We start from the raw sequence: 26,158 nt of genomic DNA, 5'->3' as shown, positions 1-26,158 counted from the left end.
TGCTGGGTAATGGCCGTGCTTGAGGGGGACCCACTAACAAGCTTGTCCCCAGTTCCAAAGCCCTGCTAATACTTGGCTATACATTTTTGACTTAGGTGGTTTAATTTAGTAGTATTGCCCATAACTGGGAGGAGAAAAGTGCAACTCCTTCAGGCCTACAGAAGGTGCTTTGCTGGCATATTTTTCCACAATTTTTTGCAAAAGCTACAACTTTTTAAAGGGTCAAGTCCTGATTTTTACTCAACAAGCTGCTAAGTGTGGGCAGACCCAAAAAATATGTGTTCACACACTTCTAAGAAACAAGCTGCTTCATTTAAATTTGCAACAAAAACAGATGTACACTGACTTAGTGCTTCCAAAAGTATAAAAAAGTGTGTTTATTATTCATCAGTCATAATGCATTACCTCAGCAGGGCTGTCAGATGAGCAGAAATCTCTTTACGCATGCAGATTCACTTTGACACTGTGCTGTTTGAAGAATGTGTGCAAGTTTTCCTTGCGGGTTTGGGGAAAAAAGTTATGTCATGAAAAACAGCCTCAGTGTACTGCAGAATAAGAAGATTAAAGTTTTCAGAAGTCGCAGAAGACCTGTTAGCAATAAAAGTTTAATAAAAAAGTCTTAAAAAGTCTGTTGTGTAACTAATTCTTAGAGTGAACAGAAAAGAATGGAGAAGGTACTAATGGGGGCAGAACGTGAAGAATGTATCATAAAAGTTGATGTTGGAAAGAAAATGGCTAAAAACCTTAAAAATCTGTAAAAAAGATAAAAAAAAATGATTTTTTTTTGTTTGAAAACAGTTAGTCTAATTCATCTAATAGGCCTAGATGTCTCAACACAGTAACTTAACATTTCTTTAGAAAAAGGCATTGATATTCCTTTTTAAATAAGGATTGTGCAGTGAAACATGAGTCAAAAACTAAGCAAAGTTTAAAACCAAAAAATCAGTGCTATCTTTTATTAAAGTATAATACAGAAATCAAACAGGAAAGTCAAAAACAAAAAGCAAGAAATTTGGAAACAGAGTCAGAGATGAAAAGCAAAGCACAACACACATAAAGTTATCATCAGTGTTGAATACCCGGCAGTGTAAGGAGCTGACGTTTATACCATTGACTTCCTAATGACACGTGCAGTGTGAACACTAAACATCACCCAAAACGATGCCAGAGCATCTGTTACAAGAAAACTACACAAAATGGTAGCATCCAGGGACAAACAAAATAGCAGTGAACGATAACACTAAAAATTTAATAGCTTCTGAATGGAGCATTCTAACAAATAGTAAACATCAAAAATGAGTTCTTTGGGATAAAATAACCAAGAAAGACATATACGTATATTAAACACTATGATGGTGAAGCAGGAGTCAAGTTTAAGGGCAAAACTCTTAGTATACCGGTCGGTCGATAGCCCTGACCTCATCCATGGTCATGAGGTGTGGTAATGACTGAAACAATGAGACTGGGAATACAAGTGTCAGAAATTAGGCTTCTTCACAAGGTGGCTTGGCAGACACTCCATGATAGGGTAAGAAGCTCAGAGATTCAGGAGAGGTTCAGAGTAGAGTCACTGCTCCTCTGGATCGACTGGAGTCACTTGAGGTGGTTTGGACATGTCATAAGGATTCCCCCTGAGTGGATCCTCCTAGAACTGTTCTGGGCACGTCCCACTCTAATCCTGTCTAATCATTTTGTGTGCTTGTACTTTGAACAGAATTCTGGTTTACAAATATTTCAGCCTGCTTTTTGACATTAAGTAGGTTTTTGGATTTTTGTATTGTATTGTATTGTATTGAACCCCTTCTTTTGACACCCATTGCACGCCCAACCTACCTGGAAAGGGGTCTCTCTTTGAACTGCATTTCCTGAGGTTTCTTCCATTTTTCCCTACAAGGTTTTTTTGTTAGTTTTTCCTTGTCTTCTTAGAGAGTCAAGGCTTGCGGGCTCTCAAGAGGCAGGGCCTGTTAAAGCCCATTGCGGCACTTCCTGTGTGATTTTGGACTATACAAAAATAAACTGTATTAGATTGTATTGTATTTGACGCAGACACACAGTGGAACTGATTTTCTGGTTTTGACACTCACTTCATGATTAATCAGCTTACGAGAGCAGTACACTGGTTGTCCAAGATTCTGGATACAAATAACAGAAAACTTTTGCAGTGGTAGTTAGTGTATGTTATAAACGTATATGAGGAAGAGCTCTTGTGTATCTCATTTTCTGATTTTTGGTTTTGTGTATCAAGTTTGGGTGGCACAGTGGTAGCACTACTGCCTCACAGTAAGGAGACCCGGGTTCGCTTTCTGGGGTCCTCCCGTTTTCTCCGGGTGCTCTAGTTTCCTCCCAGAGTCCAATAACATGAAGGTTAGGTGCATTGGCAATCCTAAATTGTTCCTAGTGTGTGCTTGGTGTGTGTGTGTATGTGTGCCCTGCAGTGGGCTGGCAGCCTGCCCAGGGATTTCTCCCTGCCTTCCACCCTGTGTTGGCTGGGATTAGCTCCAGTAGACCCCCGTGAACCTGTATTAGGATATATAGCGGGTTAGAGAATGACTGACTGAGTGACTGTATCAAGCTTAGTAGCTTTTTTCATATTTTAACTCTAGTTATGAACCTTGCCAAAACACACAAATCTGATTTTTGAAGAAAATAAATTTTACACAAAATATAAATGAAAAATTATAGAAAGCAAAGTTTAAAATTAACTAAAACAAATAATTATAACATACATCCATACTGGGCCAGCTTAAAGCTAAGTTAAATCTTCCTGTCTGCAATATTCCCATAGGAAAATCCACACAGACATCAGTATATTTGAGGCATTACTTATCACCTAGAGTGTACCTATTTAGGCTACATTGGGTCATATGATATGCAGTTAAGGAAACATGGCATTGGAAATAAACAGGATTTAAAGAACATCCTGTGTTTGCCTTGGCAGTGGTCAAATTGGACAAAATTGAACTGGATATTATTATAAGCAGTAGCAGAGATCAGCAAGAATTTTTCATTAAGGGTCTAGCAAAAGAATTGTCTACATCAAAGTAAGGGTATGTTACACTAATCATTTGAGACTATTAAACACGACAAAATCACTAGCCATTAGTCAAGATGAAACAAGAATTCTTACTTTCCCAAAACAGTTTTTAATTTGTTTGAGAGTTAACTTCTTGTTAGGTCTTCTGTATTTCTCCCTCCCCAGTCTGCATGGGCATCAATGACTTTTGGTCACCTAGGGTCCTCTCTAATAGGGTGGTTTTACTGGGAGATCTTGGGGTGATCAGTTTAATCTTTTCTCTGTTTAACCTGATTTATATGACTGCATGACCACCATGATGTCACAAATCAAATGGCACATGCACAACATGTAGCAACTAGTAGCATCACAGAGAATATAAACAGAAAATATTGGCACCCATAGAAAAAATTAACAATAATATTACCAAAATAATGATTAAAAAATATTAACAACGCAATGACAAATAATAATGTTCAGGAAAGGGTGTGTGGGTGTGTTTGTGTGCGTCCTGCGGTGGGTTGGCACCCTGCCCGGGATTGGTTCCTGCCTTGTGCCCTGTGATGGCTGGGATTGGCTCCAGCAGACCCCCGTGACCCTGTGTTCGGATTCAGCGGGTTGGAAAATGGATGGATGGATGGAAAATATACTAAAGAAAGCAAAAATAATCATATTTAGTTCCTAACAATCATCTTTTCTAGTATGGCAATGGCGGATCTCATTATACAGTGGAAGTACATGTATGACATTCCTGTAAATAGGGTATTCAGCATGTTGAATGGATAATGAATATATAATGTATTTAAGGATTGTGGAAGAGGTGTCAAAAAATATACTGTCTTAATTACATATTCTTGTTTTTATTTACTTGGTTTCATCATACATGTCATGTCATGTTCTGTCATTATCACTGCTCCTAATCCCATCTTTTTCCCCATTTTAAGTATTAACCTTTTTTCTTGTTTTGATTGCCCATTTGCCCTCATTATTTTGTTTCATTTCTTCCCTATACGGATGGAGTTTAATTTTTGTCAGTTTTCTTTTGTACACCATTGGAGACACTTGAGAGGTCTTAGGCTTGTTCTTGCCCACTCAGGTCTACTGATGACTAGCGTCTTGTGGCATCAAATCTCAATCCAGAGTCTTCTCATGTGTAGCACCTAGCTGGTGGAACACATTGCTCACCCATTTGAAATTTTGAGAGCCCACAATGTGTTCAAAAAGTGCTTGAAGACTTTCATGTTCAGTGAATTTCTGTCTAATTAATAGGTTTTTGTAACCTAGGAAATGCAATCAACTTGAATTTTGTTCTGAGCTCTTAACTTGTGAAGGTCAATTTTGTAACGTGATGTTTACTTGATTATATCGACCTGTTCTTTAAGTCACTTTGGATAAAAGCATCTGCTAAGAAAATAAATCTAAAATGTAAATGTGATTTGTTTACTGAGCTTCTGATTTTCCTCAAAACTATCTATATATACTATGATTTTGCTCATTATTTTGTGCTTAAATAAAGTTTTAGTTTTAAAACCCTTCCCCATTTTCATCTGGTATTTTAGGGGTATTTGATGAGGACAAGAGGGCATATTGGGGGCTGACTAAAGGAAATATTATGGAGTGAAACCCAAACGCTAAGTCCTCGCACTACTGAGTGATGTCTCAAGAGTTCCATAATAATGGCATATCAGAGACGGCAAAGATTAAAATGGCCAGAGAGAACATTCACAAAGAGGCCTCTTATATTACTTTCAAATTTTTCCCTTTTTCAGAGAGATATCACTGAAATTAGTACATTATATGAGTTAGATTTATTTACTTTCTTAATTACAATTGAAGAGGAAACTGCATTTTAAAGCATGTTTGGATGCATTATGAGTAAACAGATCTCGCTCGAGCAGATTTGTTTTTTAAAATGGCATGAGGTCAAGTGATTGTTTAGAGGCAAGCTGAGGTTGCAGAGTTATGGCATTTAATTAAATTATGAAGTAAAAGTTTAACTTCAGGAGCAGAAAAGCGGAATGCAATCTCCACTTTAAGTGTACAAAGCACTTTTCAGTAGAGACAATGAATGCAAGGGTAGAATTTAATTAAAATGTTAAAATGCATGTAACAGAAAAATGTAATCTCAATTGATTAAGCTGTTTTTTAAGTCTGAAAAGAGCAAGAAAAAAAGGTCTGCTTTCTCCAAAATTAAACCGCATTCACAATCCAGCCTGAAATGTATGTGTAGTCTCCACCAGTACCCTGTAACTCCACTGACTACACACCATTGAAGAAAATCACTTAATCTAATTGCGGCATTAAAGAATAAAAAGTATGTCTCTATGAAGTGAATTGTGCCTAATTGTGAAAAATAAATGGTGCCCTTATAGAGACCTTCCTACCTACAACAATACCATGGAGGCCTTAACATACAGAACAAACAATTAAATAAAATAATTAGACACACAGGAGAGATAAGGACAGAGGTTAGTCGGAGTGGTGGCTCTGAGGCTAGGGATCTGCACTGGCAATCGGAAGGTTGCCAGTTCGAATCCCGTAGATGCCAAAAGGGACTCTGCTCTGTTGGGCCCTTAACTTGCAATTGCTAAGCGCTTTGAGTAGTGAGAAAAGTGCTATATAAATACAAATAATTAAATTAATTATTAAGGACAAAATTAACAAAGAAAAAAATCCTGACTACCTGTACTAGGAGGGGTGGATCACCCACTTGGCCACCCCAGAACTACTCATACTGCACTCTCCTTCTCATTTGACATTTATTTATCTTTTTAAAGACTCTGGCCCATGTTCCATCACTCTGGCAAGCTTTTACATTAACTCAACTCCCATCTTACCACCCATTGTCCAACTGCAGACCTGTGGCAGCTTTATATCTCAATCCAAGGACAATATAGCTCGTTATATCCCAGGTTTAAAGAGTATCCCTAATCTTGCAAGTTGTCTACATGTACTACACCTTAGTGGTTTGGTTGAGCATTAAATGCTTCTGCCAAGGCCACATCTAACTCTTCTTTTTGCAGAGGCTACTACTAATTGCCCTTTTGGGACGCACACACATAGAGGGCATAGCACTTACTGGCGGTGCCCATTCTCTGGCAAAAGCATAAAAATGTTTAGTAATAATAGTGATGGAAAAATTTTGTCTTTATGAGATTAATTAGTCATAGGTTGCTGCAACATATGAATTAAGCTTGATTTACAATCATTTGTAAAATCACTACATTATATATTGTAACTCTACAAAACGACAGAACTGTGGCCAGTAATCAGTTTTTCATATTTAACCTCAGCGGTTAAGAGCTGTAAAACAAGCTTATGCTTTATAATAAAATGTAATGGGTCAAGTAGCTATCTAAATGTGTGTAATGTACATCAACATAACATTTCATATACAACCTCAGAGGCCACATGCCATTTCTTTTGATGTGCTTTAAAATAAAACCTCAGAGGCTGTTTAGCTCACTTAACGTGTGTTACATTTAATTCAATGTTAAAGAAAAGTCAGTAAATACAAATATTCAGATCACGAATCTTAGAGACTGAGTTCCAGTGTGTGTTGGCAGAAAAAGGAGCAATACCATTCCAGCAATGTTTACAATAATAGCAGGCAAATGATCAATCAAACATTATAATGACATTTTTTTAAATGACAAACTCTAAATTATACAGTATATGATAACACAGAATAGAAATTAAGAATACCAGAAATACATAGAAATGCATTCATGAAGACAGAATTATTTAAATTCTCATTGTACTGTACTTCTCCCTTTTAGATAGAAGAAACTAAAATAAAATACTTTATTGATCCTGATGGAAATTCAAGAAACTTAAGCAAAAACACTGCACACATAGTAGACAAACAGCCAAGAAGGAGCTTTACACAATAAGTAAAGACAAGAAAGAAAAACATTGCAACGCATCTGGAGCTACTGGTTAGGCTGCCGCTCGCGTTGGTGCTTTGTTTAATGTCTGTTTTATTCAATTTTGATTCTTTTGTTTATGTTAATATTGTTATTAGTCTCTGTGTATCAATGTATCTCTTGTTATATACCATGTGCTTGTTTGTGGGTTGCCACCCAAGAGGTGAGGCCACCTGCCCTTCACTACCAGGGTCTACCCCCAGCCCTATAAAGACAAAGGTTGCCCACTGTTCCTGGTCATTCATCCCAAATGCACTAGGAAGGTGGTGAGTTCTTGTGCTTTTTGTGATTCTCTGAGTGCTTTGTGATTTTTCTTTCTGTATTCTGACCTTTTATGTTCTGTTTTCAGGACATTCTTTGGACTTGGTTGCCTTAATAATCACCTTTAGTAAGCACTGTATGGTTTGTGTGCTTGTCAGAGTTTCAAATGGTAACAGACCTTTTCTAAAATAAATCTTCTGTTTTATAAAGATTCTATGTGGCCCTCTGTGTTCTCTGTGTTACAAGAAAGTTTTTTTGTTTATGGCACTTCCCCATCTTGAGGGCATTTTTTTGAACTGTTTAGGACTTAATGTGGTAACACTTTACATTGTGTCCATAATTACACTGTAACTACTATGTAATTACCTGTATAAGTACAGTGTAACTATGAGTTATTACTCTGTACTTACTGTGTAATACAAAGTAACTTTATAGTTAATTACTCAGTTGTCTGTTATTCCACAGTTAATATAATTACAATGTAACAATTTATCACTGATCCAAAAACAAGTGTACTAACATAGCTACATTGTTTTTACATGTTTTTATTACAATTTCAAAGAACAGATACAATGTAACTATATAAGTACACTTGTTTTTGGATCAGTGATAAATTGTTACATTGTAATTATATTAACTGTGGAATAACAATGACAACTGAGTAATTAACTATAGCGTTACTTTGTATTACACAGTAAGTACAGAGTAATAACTCATAGTTACACTGTACTTATACAGGTAACTATCTATGAAAAATATATAATACTGGAAATAAGCTCCCCTATTAGTTTAAAAGTTAGATACTACACTTAAATTCACACATAATTTTATAAGTACTTAGCTGAATCTTCCAGACAAATCAGCATGTATTTGAACATCTCTTTCTTAATGTTTGGCCAAAATCATAACTTGCTGACAACTAGCAGAACATCTGTGGCTGACAACTGGTTATGATCAACGAAATCCACAGAAAAAATCATAGGAAAGTCATAGAATCCATATTATCATAATTAGAATGGAAACCTGAAATTGACAGCTGAAAATGACCAATGAAATACACTGAATAAACCAACTGAGAGCGAGGAAACAGTGTTAGTTCTTTGTGGTAGAAGAGACTCAGTGAAGTTAAAAAATAAATGTAAAAAATTCAAATGTAATGTTAATGAGAGTAATAGAAATGTAATGGAGTATAAGGACATGTTTTGTTTACAAATTTACTCCAGCAAAAGTAAAAACTGTTGGTGCCAAAAACTACTCTAAAAAGTCCAATGTTTCCAAAAACGTACTTACTGTAAGCACAAGTATTGGAGTAAATGTAATGTGTTATTACCCGCCCCTGGTCTTAAGCAAAGACTAAAGAAAAGTTAAAAATCTGCAGAAGAACACTGAAATCTCAGATTAGTAATCATCAAGGAAGAGGTACTATTATTTTATTTGTTACCAAAACTACACACATAACCAAATAACCAATCTGAACAACAGAGGGCTTTAAAATCTCTTGGCTCAGAACTTATTAAAAGAGACAGACAGGAGCTGTAGAGGCTGAAACCTAAGCTATCTAATGCCACAGCAAAGAGCTGGATGTGTCTTTTAAAGGCCTCTCAGGTAAGAGTGGCTTTAATGACTGCAGCACCTGGGAGGCTTAATTTGAGAACAGGGAATTATAAATAAAAAAAAATAAAAAAAAACATAAGGGGGCGGGGAAAGAACTAATAATTCAAAAACTACAATAGGACAAAGCAGTGCTGTTCTTAACACATATGAGGAAGGATCCAAAAACTACAGAAGTTGGTAAAGAAATATTATTTTTTATAACTTACAGCCATTCCCTTTTAATTGCCTTCAAAATACTCCCCTTGAGATACAATGCGCTTGTCCTAGTGCTCCCTTACATTCCTCATCTTTTGTTACCACGTCTAGAGCTTCCTGAGTATTTCTCTGAATTTCTTTCACAACAGCAAATCTTCTTCCCCTCAGACTCTGTTTTAATTTTGGGAGCAAAAAGAAGTCACAGGGAGCGACGAATCTGGGAATTGTGAAGCAACAACTACATTGTTTTTGTTCAAAAATGTTGACTGACGATGCAATGTGTGCAGGAGTCTTGCCATGATGCAAAATACAGTTTTGTGTGCTCCACTGCTCCAGAAATTTTTTTCTTGATGCATTCCCGTAGGTGCCCTGCACGTCAATGTAATGCCACTGATTGGCAGTCTGTCCATGGGAAACAAACTTGATCATCATTGCCTCTTGAAAATCTGCCATGGTGGTTTGGAGGAACAAAATGGCCCATGTCACCTGCACAATTTTAGAATCAATGCCAGAAATACGCACTTGATCAACTCAGCAAGAGGCCTGATTAACCACATTGGTGGCATATGATACCTAGTGGCATATTTGATGACTACACCCTACACCCATGCTAATGACTGATCCCAGGAATTTTTGGGTTCCCCCTCCCATATATACCAGCTCAATCTGGGTCAAATTATACAAACAAACAACTTTTATATTATCGTATATACTCACATATAAATTGGGTTTTGAAACCCAAAAAATCAATCATAAAATTAGACCCCGATTTATATGCCTGTTCAAAAATATGACACTTATTTTTTTTTTTTTACATCTTCTTGCTTCCTCCAATCTCACACCAGTTTCTCAGACTGGTTGAATTTTGTTGCAGCAACGCAGTTACCAATTTCATTCACCACTTCAACAACTTTTAATTTAAAACCAGCTTCATATTTTCTTCTGATCGAACACTCCATTGTAGATAACGGATGATCTTACGATAAAGGTGTATGAGGGTGTGAGACACAAAAAACACAAAACAGTGAAAATGCCACTTAGGTATAGTTTGGGTATTACCGTGTGTTCATGTACTAACAATACATAGAAAAAAACTCTCTCAGGTGGGCGTTAGCATATCATAATCTCTTGGACCAATAGCGTGAGTTTTCCGCATTTGACTTATACAACCAACATTATAAAATACCAGAAATCATACAGTAAAATCAAGCCTCGACTTATCCGCGGGAGAACTTAAACGCAAGTATATACGGTATTTAGTTTTTGAAATTGTGAAAGGATTTAGCATGATGAATCCCAGGTACCATTGGCTCCGGCAGACCCCCATGACCCTGTGTTCGGATTCGGCGGGTTGGAAAATGGATGGATGGATGGATCCCAGTTACCAATAGTATTACCTAAAGTTCTGTGCATTCAATGCAAACAGGAAGGAGTGACGAATCCATGTGCTTTCATGTTGCACTTATTTGGTAACAGCAGCATTGAACAAGCAAAACCATTGGGGGAAAAAAAACAAACTAACTATTTTCCAGTTCGAGAGATGTGAGTACCTGCTATTGAATCTGTGGAGAGCAGGCCTAAACAAATTCATGCCTTCTGTCTGCAGGAAATTTTACTGTTCTCCTATTTAATTCTACTAACTTTATCTTAGGGAGGCACAGTGGTTAGAACTTTTGAGTCTCACTGCTCAGGTCACATTTTTGGCCACAACTGTTGGTGCAGTATAGTTGCCTGATTCTTCCTAGCCATCAGGGACACATAAAAGACCATTGTACCATTATAATCAACTCAAAACTAGCTCATGTTCTCCTTCAAAATTGACTGCAATGCAATTCCTGAGTTTGGCAAAGTTCCTGAACATTTTTGCAGGGAAAGTAACTTCATATGGGTTCAATCATCACTAGTCATACGTTTACTTAATAGCCACTGATAATGACAAATGATCATTCTGATATACTTGTATTTACTGTATATACTGGATACTCTGTATCTGTTGCACTGACTATATGATACAGCATTCATTATTTTATGTGTTCTTTTTATTGTATTAAAATAAAATTTCATTATATACAAAGGAATTCTAATTTGTAGATCATAAAATAGTAATAATGTTACTAAAGGAACAATCTGCTGAAACTTTCCTATTATGAAATTTAAGTGGTGTGCCATTACAAAACAAATGAAGTATGAGATGCCTTTTCGCTGACTTTTTCAGTCACTACTTCAGGACAGACAATACCTAAATACTTTTTTTTGCTCACCTTTTGATCATGGCTGTATGCCAAAACCCAGTCTTCTTGTCTTGGGTGAAATAGCAGACTTAGAATGTAGAAACTCAAGCGGTATTTCTGATAAGTGGCTCCTTCATCTGAGCTGATCAACAAGCTGCTTTCAATCTCAGGGTCAGTCAGGAGCATTATCTGAAAATGATAAGAGAATACAGCATTTTTCAATTGAAAAGAAGCATCATCATAACTGTATCATCAACCACAAATGCAATTTTCTGAGGAAAATATCTATATTATGAATTTAGTGCATTCATGATAATTGTGATGTCATTTGACTTCAGCCATTTATAGTCGAGTTTAGCATGAATAACACACTGGATCTGATATTGTCCATTCATTCATTACCCAACCTGCTATATCCTAACTACAGGGTCACGGGGGTCTGCTGGAGCCAATCCCAGCCAACACAGGGTGCAAGGCAGGAAACAAACCCCGGGCAGGGTGCCAGCCCACCGGAGATCTGATATTATATAACATATAATAAAATGAAGGTTCACTATTTAGGAATGTGTTTAAATGTAGGAAACATATTTAAAGAAGAAGGTGCCTATGCACCCCTGCAATTGGCTGTCTAAAATATCAAAATATGTTTCAAACACTTTGTACATATAAGACTTTAATAAATAATGAATATATAGTAGAATTTATTTAGATCTAAGTGTTACATAACTCATTTCAAACAATAGAATTATTCAGATAAAAGAATGTGTTTTTAAATTAACAGTCATTAGTTGCCCTCAATTACAATTGATAAAATTAATTGTGAATAGCTATCGGAATATTACAGATCGATGTCCAGATTAATGGCACATATCTGGATAGATAGATAGATAGATAGATAGATAGATAGATAGATAGATAGATAGATAGATAGATAGATAGATAGATAGATAGACAGTTTTTCAGACCTTTATGTATTGTGGAGGACTGCTTCTAATGCCGGTCCTCACCCCCAGGCCGCTAGGAGGAGCCCTCCCGACAGCAGGATAGTGCCCCGAGGTCCAGCAGGACCTCATGGACTTTGTAGTATTTATACACAGCCCTGCTGGATACCTTGGGGGCCACCAGGAGTCGCTGTGGGGGGGCTTATGGGCTCTTTTGTGCCTTATGACCCGGGGGTACGTCACGGTCACGTGACGGGAAGGAACGACGTGCTCCCGGGTTAAAATAAAAGACTGATTGCCCTGACCCAGAAGGAATAAGGAACTGTGGACTGCTGGGACAGGAACACCTCCGGGTCAGGGGCTATAAGAGGACTGTGGCTCAGTCCAGACACTGAGCTGTGCTGGGAGGTGGAGGACAAAGTGTCTGGGCGAGGAGGAGAGTTAATTAGTAGTTGATTGTGTGAAAAAGAGTTTAGTGTAATTGTATGAGTAGTGTGGAGGGTGCTTGGTGCACTGAAGAACGAAATAAAAAGTATTGGACTTTTACCTGGTGTCTGGAATTCTACCTCAGGGTTCAAGGGAGCACTAGCGCCCCCTACTGCCACAGTATATAGGTCAAAAGTTGGTCCTAGTGATGTGACAACAGATAGAAATGTTAAGAAATGTATCTATACTAATAAAAGGCAACGCCCTCACTCACTCACTCACTCACTCACTCACTCACTCACTGACTCACTCACTGACTCATCACTAATTCTCCAACTTCCTGTGTGGGTGGAAGGCTGAAATTTGGCAGGTTCATTCCTTACAGCTTCCTTACAAAAGTTGGGCAGGTTTTATATCAAAATTCTACGCGTAATGGTCATAACTGGAAGCAGTTTTTCTCCATTTACTGTAATGGAGATGAGCTTCAATGCCGTGGGGGCGGAGTTTCGTGTGACATCATCACGCCTCCCACGTAATCACGCAGTACATAGAAAACCAGGAAGACCTCAAAAAAGCGCTCAAGAAAACATGCATTATATAATTGAGAAGGCAGCGAAACAATAAGAAGCGAGCGAGTGACATATACAACCATATTGATGAGTTCTGCTACTTGAAACAAAGCACGATGTAAACCTACACTTTAAATTAAGTTCATAGACAGGCTGCCGCTGGCGTTTGTAATTTAGTGCCTGCCCATATAAGGCCGTCCGTCAGCGGCAATCCAATAGCAAACTGCCACGGGTAAATATTCACGGGTGAAGGACTGTGCTTATGGAGAGGAAGATGAGATGGTCAGGGTGGTGTTTGACACAAACTCAGCGAAACTGCCAGAGAAAGTTTTAAGTGCCAGGACTAAGGTAACATTAAATACAGCCATGGACATAGCACGAGATGGCACCAGCACAGCTGGGAACCTTCGATGCATGTACACCGAGTGGCTCATGTGAACTGACGCAGTGCACAGATAAAAAGCAACAGTTCCAAAGAGCGCTGAACAAAAACCGAATTACACAATTGAAAAGGCAGCAAAAATATGAAGCGTCTGATAAGCATATTCATAAATGCAGCTACTGTGGAAACAAAGCACACGGTGGAAAAGTCAATGTCCGCTAAAGGAAGACAGTGTAAAAAACCCGTCCATGCAGTGTGTCAGGTCTCAGATAAAGAAGAAGACGAGCTGTTTATTGATGCAGTAAGAAACGAATCGATGAATGAAACCTGTCATCTTTACAACGATTGACAAACACGGAATGTAACTTGAACACAACACATCCTACAAATACGAACCTGATTGAAAGAAATAATGATAATCAAATCCTTGATGACAGCAACACTCAGTAACACTCACAAAACAAATACTGTATATTGACAGTCATGTTACGTTATTTTTAAAATGTTCCCTTTTCTTTTTCTACCTTTTTTAACACACTACTTGTATACTATGTATATATATATATCCCGCTCTACATACTCGAATAATGGATACTTTATTCGCCATCAGTGATTGTTTTGGTAAAGCCATACTCAGTGTATTCATTAGATGAACGGTAAAAAAGTAAGAGCGAGGGAGGATGACTCATTGAGGCATGCAGGCTGTAGTGCGCGTCAACTCTATCTGAATTGCGCGATCACATTTGAAAAAATATATCTTTTCAAGTTCTATTTAGTCCATATGTGTCAAACTCAAGGGCAGCGGGCCACATCCGCCCGGCGTGTAATTATATCCGCCCGAGATCATTTTATATACTGTATTATTGTTATTAAAGCCCGGGTATATGAAGCGCTGGTAACACAATAAACTACAGATCCCATAATGCAGTGCTTCACGAAGCTAGAGTTATTGCGCACTGAGTTTGCACGGCGCTTTGGTGACTTTGAAGAACAAAAAAAGTCCGTCTACATGCGGCTCGAACCTTGTGCATGTTTGGTAGCACATATCTGTGTTAGAAGCTCTTCTCAGTGATAAAGACTAACAAAACAGCACACAGGAGTCGCCTCACTGATGAGCACCTGCAATCCATCCTAAGAATCTCCACAACACAGAACCTCACACCAAACAGAAACGAACTTGTGGCCAAAAAAAGATGCCAGGCGTCCAGCTCTAAAATGACATTTGAGCAAAGACAACTGAATGATTTGATTTGTTATTGCACGTAAGAGCGGGAGTCAACCGTTTTAACAAACAGTGTATTGCACTGATACGAAATAGCTGTGTGTGTATATATGTAGATATATATGTATGTATATATGTGTATATGTATAGATATATATATATATATATATGTTTATGTGTGTGTGTAAATATATATATATATATATATATATATATATATATATATGACAACAACACTCATCACTCACAACAGTGACAAAACAGTTACATTGACAATCAGGTTACGTTATTTTCAAAATGTTTCCTTTTCTTTTCATTGCTTCTTTAACACACTACTTCTCCGCTGCGAAGCGCGGGTATTTTGCTAGTCCTAGATAATTACCATAGACAAGAAGTTTCCCTTGTGGCATGCGGCTGGGGGTGGAGCCCAGCCGGGACGCCCAGGAGGACCGGAGGAGGGCTTGTGCCTCCTCCAGACCACGAGGGGGCGACAACCCTGGTTATGTTGGGGGCCATGGGTAGAAGGCATGGAAGCCCAACCCTGTAGGGGTCCGTGGCCACTGCCAAGCGGTGCCCCGGTGCCTGAAGAACCCTGGACCTCAGCACTTCTGCCACACCTGGAAGTGCTGGGGGGAAGAGGACTGGGGACACCCGGAGGGCTTCCGGGTGCGCAGCCGGCACTTCCGCCACACGGGGGTGTGTCCGCGGGGGATTGCCAGGAAAGCAGCTGGAGCCCATCCGGGCTTCTATTTAAGGGGCTGCCTCCCTTCATTCATCAGCAAGAGTTGGGTGGAAGAGGACGGAGCTCGAGAGAGGAGTGGAGGCGGTTAGAAGGAAAGGCATTTAGTGACTGTGAGGCCTGGACTTTGGGGGATCGGCGCTGGAGGAACTGGGTAGTGCACTGATCAACTTTGTAAATATTTGTAAAATAAACGTGTGTTGGGTGAAGAAATGATGTCCGCCTGTCTGTGTCCGGGTCCAGTTCCACACCCTTTTTGTGTGTATTATCCATCCATCCATTTTCTAACCCGCTGAATCCGAATACAGGGTCACGGGGGTCTGCTGGAGCCAATCCCAGCCAAGACAGGGCACAAGGCAGGAACCAATCCCAGGCAGGGTGCCAACCCACCGCAGGACACACACAAACACACCCACCCGCCAAGCACACACTAGGGCCAATTTAGAATCGCCAATCCACCTAACCTGCATGTCTTTGGATTGTGGGAGGAAACCCACACAGACACGGGGAGAACATGCAAACTCCACGCAGGGAGGACCCGGGAAGCGAACCCAGGTCTCCTAACTGCGAGGCAGCAGCGCTACCACTGCGCCACCGTGCCGCCCGTGTGTGTGCGCTAAAAGGAAGGCAAGGGTAAAGAGCACAGTTAAAGGAAGACATTTAAGCAGTTATATTTGTGATAATTGCACTGGGTTAGAAAGAAACGAACCAAGTAGTAGGCAAATTCTAAGGGAAACATACAGGTGTAAGGGAAAATCTTATAAGAGATAAAGAAACAATTTGCAGGCTGTTTGAAGTGCACCAGCAGCAGTGAAATGTAACAGTGAGAGCATCTATGTAAAGGGCCTTAGAGAGGACCAGCAGGAATTGAATTTTCTTGTTGTGGTGTACATATAAGTTGATAAATATTTTGTATGTCTTCATTTGTAACTTATAACACTAATGTCTACCATTGATAAGATCAGCAATGGTTTGATGGTTAAGAACCAGTTCTTTGTAATTTTACTACAGGGTTAGGTGAAGCGCCTAAAACAAGTTTGGCCAGTGATTCTCTGCAGGACTCTCTCAGTCAACCACCACAGAAAAGCCAATCTACCGACCTGGCAAGCTTCACCTTAACAAATGGTTTTGGGGGTAGGTGTGAAGATGTACTGTGCCCCATTAGTCTGAAGTATGGCTGTTTGGGATTGGCTTGTTTTAGAAGTCTTTAAGTACCATGATGCCCTATTGGGGTAGGGGTTGGACAGAGAATCTATAAATTTGCTTGCTTTACCCCTTCCTCTCTCTCTTACAAACATCTGATGAAAGAGCATCACACACACCATGAACTGAAAAGGACAACATAAGGAAGAGCACAACTCGGCAGCCATATTGAGACAGGCATGTGGCCAGTTCTGAAGAAAGCTGACCAAAAATGAGGACTTAACTAGAGACATTTTAAGTAACTAACAAGTCTGTGTGCCGCCTGAAACTACACAACAGCATTTATCAGGTTGTATGATTGCCAATATTCAAATGTACTTTGCAGGTGGGGAGACGGTATATACTGTACTACAATACCTTATAAAAAGTGGTAAGTCTGTGAGATTTGAGGCATTGTGACAAATGCTACATATTAATAATACAAAAGGGGAAAGTAGAGTAATATATTACCCTACCAAGACAAAAACATCCTTAAACTCCTGAGGCTACTACAATGCAGGTCCTGTGTGATGTTGGACTTTCTGGAAGCTGGCTTCATGAATGTTGGCTCCCAAAAGGCCAAGTCTGAAGGAGATGCCAGCTCGAGCTCAGGATCACTAGGGTGGCTAACCCGCATTATAGTTAAAAATCGGCAGATCTTGCCAAGGTTTTATTTTGGGTGATTATGATCCCCAGAGTGGTGCAAGAGGAGACTCTAGATCAGGGTTATAAAAACAGGTGGGTCACAGTCAGATGTAAATGAAAGGCAAGTGGTGCACACTGTCTGGTGCCATCAACTCCAGAGTTTTCCAGAACTATCATAGCTGGCTGGAGACTCTGAAGACTCTAGGGTGTGTAGGTAGTATTGCGTTTGGGCTTGTGAGTTGCATGAAATGACATTGAGGTGGTTACTTGTGAACAACGTTCATTCTTGAACATGAAAGAACACTATCAGAGTTTTTTAAGGGAAGAGTACAAAAGCGATAAATTTCGCTTATCTGATTTCAGTCCTCTCCTCCTGGATATTAAAAGAATGCGCAGGTGTCTCCATCAGCGCTATCACACACTATGAACAATCTACCGGAGAGAAAACTCAACTATGCAGTGAACCAAAATTGTGTGTAAGAAACCTGAATTTAAAGAATGGTGTGATATGAGTTTATGCGCTGCTACTTTAACTGTCTATGTTTGATCCTGCACAAGTAAATTTTAAGTGTGAAGGTGTGTTTTATGTGTATTTTTCTAGGTGTTTAAAAGTGTGTTTTCTTTGTACTTGAACCAGCCAGAAATTCACCAGGCTAATATGGTGGAGCACTTTAAAAACTGCTAAAAAACGATTATTTTAATATGGCTTTCTCATAGCCTCATTTTAATGTAACCCTGATATTCTGTATATGCATTTAATTTAATCTTTTTTATCATATCTCCGCAATCCATACTGACCCCTACTTTCTCTGCTGTTCTTTTTCCGGTTTTCTGTGGTGGTGATCTGTGCCACCACCACCTGATCAAAGCACCGTGAAGTCCTTACATTGATGGATTGAAGGCCAGAGGTCCACATGACCATCATCATCTAATTCTTCCAAGTGAAGCCTGAAAACCACCTTACTTTATTCTTTGTTAATTGGTATTGCCTAATTTTTATATATTTTTTCTTTATTCTTTCTTCATCTTGTAAAGCACTTTGAGCTACATCATTTGTATGAAAACGTGCTATATAAATAAATGTTGTTGTTGTTCTCTGTAGTTCCGCATGCCTTCTGTGCCATTCCAGGAAAAACTGAGGCGATTAGAAAGTTTAACATTTAGGTTAATTTTGAAAGAAAGAGGCACCAGTGTCTTGTGAGTTAAATGGTTAGGCTAAGTGAGGAATGTTGAAATTAGGGAATGAGAAGACAGACAGCTGTATCAATATAAATGTAAACATAACTTTGAAAGTTCTAGTCCACTGTTAATCCAAATTAAAGTAAGTAATACATTAAAAGTGCTTGAGTTAATGCTCAGAGTATTAACAGTAAATCTAATGAGTTGGATTTACATGTAGATGCACATAATAATGATATAATAGGAATTGCATCAAACCTGGCTAAATAATACAAACTTAGATGAGTTCACATTATTTAGGAATGACAGAAGGAACCAAAACAGTGGGGGAGTCACAATTTACGTAAAGCTTCATCTAAGCAAATCTTCTTCAATTAGTGAACAATTTAGTAAGGATTTGAGTGGACAGAATTTGGGATTAAGAGTGTTATAGGCTGCCTAATGCATGCAGTGGCTGCAATAAATAGTACTTTTAGCTATATTAAATAGACTAGTTTAGATGAGGTATTATAGTTAGGGGGTCTTTAATTATCTAAATGTCAACTGATACAGGTTAGGAATATTGAATCACAAGAACAAGAGTTTTTGGAGGTCATTAATGGCTGTTTTTAACATGGTATGTCAAAACACCAATAAAAGGTGAAGTCTGTCTAAAATTTGTATTCTGTAATAATCAGGATATAATTCAGGGAATAGATGTGATTCAGTCATTAGGTACTAGTGGAGCATTTGCTGGTTAGTTATTATTATTTTTTAATGGTAAAACAGCATCCCCTAACAGCTGAATTTTATTTATATGTGAGTTTCTATGTGCCTAACCTGCCAACAAAGGGGATCTGCCAACAAAGTCCTTATCTTAGTTACAACAAAAGTGACAATACGAGGAAACATCTCTTCAAGGTCTGACTTCTTAAGAGGTCTAGAAGTTTATTGTTGTCTGTAGTTTTGGTTCTGGTCATAAACCTGAACTGTTTACTTCTAGTAGGTTTTGTCTTGTGTAAAGATGAGAACAGCTAGGTTAGTATAGCAAGTTTAGCTGAAAATGGATAAAGTAGGCCGTCGAGCAAGAAACATGCAGTGCATAGCTTAGCTTCTATGAGACTAACTTTTGAACAGGAATCATGGGAAAATGCTTGAAGATGACAATTATTCTTTGATTGTATAGAACTTTGTAATTATATTTGGCTAGTCAGTTTAGTTCATTGAACAAAATAACATATTTATAGTTTATTGGGTAACATTATTAAATTATGATGCATTGGCACCATCAGTGTAAACACAGCTTGGTGGTTTAAATAGAGAGGTACCTGCACTTAATTTTGTTCATTTTTCTATTCAGTGACATTTTTTGTTCATTTATTTGGCAGAAATGTAATCTTTTTATTCATGGTTTCTTTATACACTAGTATAAATCTGAAAACCTCCCTAATGCGTTAATGAGAACGGAAATGGTGACGGGGTCCATTTATACAATTTAATTGTAGTTTTCCGTACTTCGCTTTAATTCTTAGCTCTTTCGATTCGCTTCGACTTTCGCGGCTTCACTCTATCGCAATTTTTTTCTCATACACGCTTACTTCACTACGCATGTGCTTTCTGAGAACTTTTATCTAAGCCCTACGATGGCTCCTAAACGTGCTGCTTTTTCTAAGCCTGCTGACAATAAAACTAAGCGCCGGAGGAAGATGCTTACTCTCCAGGAGAAGGTGAAACTCTTGGATATGATTAAAGATGGCAATACCCTACAAAAGCCTTATCACGCATATGAAAAGACAGCACCAGCAACTGCCTATCAAGATGTTCTTCAGCCGCACACCCAGACACCCACTGCCTACTCCTAGTACTCATTCAGCGGAAGAAGACAACAACGCACCTGATGAAGATACTGCACCACCTCTGAAGACTCTCCTACTGAGATCGTGCCTTCATAGGTTAGTGGTTGTGTGTAAGAACTGTGTGTGTTTGTGTGCAATTAAATGTACAGTACAATAATCTACTATATAAAAGCGTTCGGGATTGTCCTTCCGTCCCTTGAGTACAAGGCGTAGCGGTATTCCGCTTATTACAGACTTACTACTTGTGGCTTAAGGTACGAAGCAACGCGATGTGAGCAGAGTTCTAGTGCTCTCATCGTTCCCTTGCTTTTGTGCACGATGCGCTGGAAAAATAGACAAAATTATGTCTCTGGAAATAATTAATGTTGATGGAGTACAAATGCCTCACCGCGTAGTAAATATCAGGGGAGATGGTGCTTGCTTATTCTCATCTATAGCTTATTTAGTGCAAGAAACTCCGTCTTTAGCGGTACAGATTCGGGCTGACATTGTACGACTTTGGACAGGCACTTGAGGGGATAAAAAAAACTTAGGTTTTCGGGAGATGTTATGAATGGGCACTTTGATGTTCTCATTCCCTATACTTACATACATGCCTGATGTACACATGTACACAAAATTGAGGATAAAAGTCGGTCGCCTTAAAAGGCGAGTGCGCCTAGTAATATGATATTTGTAACGTCTAATATGTCTTATTTTCTCTTATTTTGTCTAATGTATTGGGTAATACGAGTGTAATGGTGACTAAAGGGTGTTATTTCATGTCTAGAGGGCTCTAATAATGTTAAAAAACGTATTTAGAAGGTCGTAAACTGGTTTTCTATACTCTAACTGCGAAAATATTCGATTTTTAAATAAAGAATCCTACTTCGCGAAAATTCATTTATCACGGTAGAGTCTGGAACGGATTACCGTGATAAACGAGGGTTCACTGTAATCATTCTTCCCCAATTATTTTTTAACCTATTTTGCACTCCTATTCATTATAACGCTGATCATTAAGAAACTGACAAAGCAGGCTACTTCCACACAAACAAAATACTCCATAATACAAAGTGGTGTTATGGACAGAATTCTTCTCTGCAAATAGGTGACACAAAATATGCCTAATTTGTCTCATAGCTCCATTATCCATATTGTGGAGAGAAAGGAAATCGCAATGCAAGCTTAGAAAAGAGACTCTACAATCGCAGAAAGTTATCTGGCATGACCTGCTACTGCAAGCTGTCATGTAACTGGCACTGCATGAGTATCTAATAAAAAATTTAAAAATTAAAAATAAAATATGGATTGTTTCTTTCTAACATGTGTTAAAAATCCAGGTATTGATCAGATTTGTCTTTTGATCCATGCATACTGTAATTAATTAAACCCAATGGAAACACCAATCCAAAATATAATATAAAGCAGACTGATTTCAATAATATTTACTAGATTAGTTGCATTTTTGTTTTGTATCTTAAGAAAACATTTGTGTGACTTTAGCATTCTTTCTATCGCCAATTTGATTTAGTATTGTATCTCTTTAATATTAAAACACAATAATTTTGATCTCCTTTTCACTGGATTCTGAGATGGTTTATCTCAGTACAAAACAAACTTGTCAAAAGTGACTCACACCACCTGTAAGTGTGGCTTTTCTTTAATTTTTATTGTCTACATGCTTGTCAAGCACAAAAAAAAACCAGAAGGAAAAACTGGCACAGTGGTGAGGAACAGAAAGAATCTTGTATGAGATCCCAACAAACAAAAGAAAAAATCTGTATCATCCCCCACGATTGTTCTACAACCATGGTACAGTGGTTAATTTTCCTTAAAGTGTATCCCATATAATGGAAACACTAAAAAAGCAAAGACATCAGACCATCATCATCTTGTTCTACACTAAGTTTTCACTAAAACACTGAGTATAGGAAAATATGGTTGCTTTGAAATTTTCTGTTGAATGGGTCTCATTTGTGCACTACAATGGACTGGCACCCTTTTCAGGGTTGGTTGTGCTTAATAGTACCAAGTCAGGCTTCACACCTCATGATCCTTAACTATTGTCACACATATACACAAGGGAGGCAGCTAAAGGGCTTGAAAGAAGATAATTCCCAGTTAGGTTAGGGGGTTGCAGATTCCACTGACCCTTTCTCTTTTTTCCCCGCAGACCAAATTCATGAAATTCCCCCTGGGTCCTTTAACGTCACTTCTGGTTCCACCCCTGAAGACTTCACTCCCAGTTTCACCCCTGAAGACATCACTTCCAGTTCCAGCCCTGAAGATGTCACTTCCTCCTTACACCATTAACAGCCACCCAGTCTGTGCCAAACCTCAGTTTTATTTCTTGACTCTTGTCTGTAAAGACCAGGGTCCTCATGTATAAATGGTGCGTATGCACTGAAATGTTGCGTAAGAACTTTTTCATGTTCAAATCACGATGTATAAAACCTACACTTGGCATAAAGCCACGCACTTTTCCACAGTACCTCATACTTTGTCACACACAAGTTCTCTGCTCGGTTTTGCAGACTGGAGGCACACAGCGTCAAAGCAATGCTAACGTTCCTGTGTGGTTACTCCTTATTTTCCTGACGTGGCTTTATAAATACAATGAAACTAACCGCATATTGTTTATTAGTGTAATGCATCTGTTTGTAATTAACTTGTAACAATATAATGGTCCAGGGAATAGCCATAGTATTCCAAATACTATAACTGCTTTAGTGTTGTCATTCTCACTGCACCTTTTTTTTTTCTTCTTTCAGCTGCTCCCGTTAGGAGTTGCCACAGCGGATCATCTTTTTCCATATTACTCTCACTGCACCACTCAGAGTATTTTTATCACTGTATCTGAGTGGGGAATCACAGCAGCAGCTGATCGGAAAGAGAATTATCGGGATACAGAATCAAGCACACGCTACCTAGGCCATGGCAAAACGTTTCAAAGCCTTTCCTGTACGGACCTCGCGATTCAGAAATAGTTTCATCTTAAGAACTATAAACGCACTCAATTAATTGCTCCTTGTAGAACTGTTTGTACTTATAAGTACAATTACCTCACTGTAAACTTGCACTACAGTTATAATATTGCACAACCTGAGCCACTTTATAAAGCGTGTATTTACATATGATGACGATATCATTTTTAAGATGAAATGCAGTAAAATATGTTTATTATATTATACAGGTAAAACTTTAACTTCATTTAAATTATCCATATTCTTCACTGGAACTGGCATGAAGGATAGAATAATTAAACATGTACTACAAAGGTAGTTCAATGTTCCTTAAACGTTTTGAAGAATCGGCGCTCTAAGCTTACAGATGGCATAACATCTATTACAGAGCTGATTGTGTGGCGATCGGTTACTTGGAGAAAGAAAAGCAAGGACTGCAGGGGCAGCAATGCCAATATATATTGAATATAAAACAGAAAGAGAAAATAACGACACAGCTAAAAACGCAGCGGCAAATTTCGACAAAAGTTAAACGCTTGTCTCATGAGCATGAGGCGGCTATGCAGTGTCTGCAATGGATGTGGCCATCCACCGTGCATAAGATAACATATTGACATTGGCGGGCGAAGGGGCCACCGATTCTTTCTCTGCCTAGAGCCACCCATGATTACTGCTGCAATAAATAATTTCATCGAAGGTCGCACACAATCACTGTGCCGTGAAACCCATGTTTAATACCGTGCTTTAACTCCTGTCATCATGAAAATGATATCACATATACATCTCAGTATTTTAGTTATTCAGAGAGCTGTAATATCACAAATGTAATGGATTCTGTGTCCAGTCGGAGGAAGACAGCCGGTTTAAGAAGCAAGTAGTGATTCACACACATACTGTAGAAGATCACATACAAAACAAAGCATTTAACGTGCTACTTTAATTACGATGTGATTTGAGAAACTGGTTAATTAAACGATTTTAAGATGACGTTTGTGATATTCTACTTTAATGACAAAATAAACTACATGATTAAAGTGGAAATTTCGAGACTGAAGTTGACATTTCATGCGTTTTCCCCATCGTGTGCCTTTTTTTTCTCTTTACCCTAAGCTTTCATATGACACTCAGATGGTGGGCTACCATTTGCCTTTTCACGGCGACTTTGATATCTGAGCTTTCAAGTTTCTCCAACACGCTATGTCACTCAATCAACTTCCTTTTGTTGATTATACCACGGTTTAATTAAACAAATAGTATGTTTTTCCTTTGCCTCCAAATGGTACTCTCTGAAATTCTTATATTTTCCCCCGTGCTTTTCCCATTGTCTTTTCACAGAATGCTGAGCTTAAGGGCGATTTATATTGATTTGCATATTCAAAGAGGCGTAATTCTGGGAGGAGTTGGGGCGGGACATAAGGGGCGTGCACAAGTGTTAGTTTTCACGCTGATTTATGTAGCGGAAGAACGTGGAAGTTGGAGTACGCACAGATTCCTGCATCTGGATTTTTCTGTGCGTAAGCACATTTTGGCTTTTGTGCTTACGCCATGTTATAGTGCAAATTCTACGCACGGAGTTACACATGAGTCCGCAGTACTTTGCAACCTCTTCTTCAATTTTGCAGCCATTTCCAAGTATACAGAAGGCTGCAACAAACCTCTTTTTGTATCAAGGCTTGGTTATTTATCACACTGTATACCTTTAGCATAGAATAGTCAACAATCATGGAAAAGTCAGAGGTAATTAAACAAGACTTGTAAAGAAGGACACAAAAACAAAACTCCAAAATCCAAAAACATTACATCAAAGTAATCAAAACCCAAAAAAGCTTTTACAAAGGCACAAACAGTCCTGTTTTAAATCTTAACACTTCCATTAAAATAATGAGATATGCAGGATAAGAGACAATGAGTTCGTGAGGAGCATGTTTAACTAGACCATAATATGTAGGCTTCAAGCTGAACACTACAGTACCCTGCAATCTTTCTGTCAATTAACAACCAGGCTGTCCACGGCAGGCAACAGGATTTTGAACATTTTGCATCCTTACATCGTCATCTACACGCTTTTTTAATTATGAGGTCACAGATTTCTTTGATACCCATCCATCCATCTAGACCTCTTCTTTTTTTTTCGACCAGGGAATGCAGGGAATTCTCTAACATTCAGTTTCAATTTAGAGAATTAAACTTTATGTTGTTCAAAATAAGAAGCTAACACACTGGGAGCATGCATAAGGAGTATCAAAGTCTTTCAAAAGCAGCAAATAGCAGTTCAGCCAACATTGAGAAAGCTCAAGAAATTCCTGACAAAACTCATCTGCACCATGGATTCATTTTCAGAAAAAAACACATAGCCATGTTTTATGTCATCCCTATTTATGCAGCTTCAACTCTGGTTCTAATAATTCTCACTTAAGCTGTTGCTCTGTTCTTATCTTTTCTCTTATTCTGACCTACCACATCTGAATCATTTCAAAACTTTAGATTTTTTTGTCCTTTTTCAAAATAAACACTTCAACTCATCTGCAGATGGAAGAGGCAAAAATCTCGTGCAAGGATAAAAGTAAGGTGGTAAGGATTCAGACTTGGCCTGACTACATTATATCACTAATGTTCTGTTGCCTTCATATAAATTGTTTGAACTGCTGCTTTATGGCAAGTTCAGCTTACACCTCTTATTTCTGATTGTATTTTAATGCTGGATGGGTTAAAATAGGTTTTATCAGATTGAATGGAAAAAGCAGGAGGAGGACATGGAAATTATTGGAAATGTACAATGGAGAAAAGGGGAGCACCGTACAATTAAAACACACTGAAATGCGGACTAAATTTGTCCACATCACTGCCCTGGAG

General features: G+C 38.5%; 1 protein-coding gene across 3 annotated transcripts in view; it reads right to left on the bottom strand.

Moving 5' to 3' along the window:
• The window catches only part of LOC120543437 (VPS10 domain-containing receptor SorCS1), a 1,156,507-nt gene that overhangs the window by 307,238 nt on the left and 823,111 nt on the right, over window positions 1-26,158 (bottom strand). For all 3 annotated transcript variants that reach the window (XR_005636356.1, XR_005636351.1, XM_039776557.1), the window contains exon 4: window positions 11,271-11,429. Coding sequence is in view for 1 of the 3 variants with exons in the window: in XM_039776557.1 (XP_039632491.1) it covers window positions 11,271-11,429 (159 nt within the window). In the remaining 2 variants the exon portion in view is untranslated. The remainder of the gene's footprint in view (window positions 1-11,270; window positions 11,430-26,158) is intronic.

This window comes from Polypterus senegalus, chromosome 1, assembly GCF_016835505.1.
Source record: "Polypterus senegalus isolate Bchr_013 chromosome 1, ASM1683550v1, whole genome shotgun sequence".
Lineage (NCBI taxonomy): Eukaryota > Metazoa > Chordata > Cladistia > Polypteriformes > Polypteridae > Polypterus > Polypterus senegalus.
This window is presented reverse-complemented; position numbering and strand designations above follow the sequence as displayed.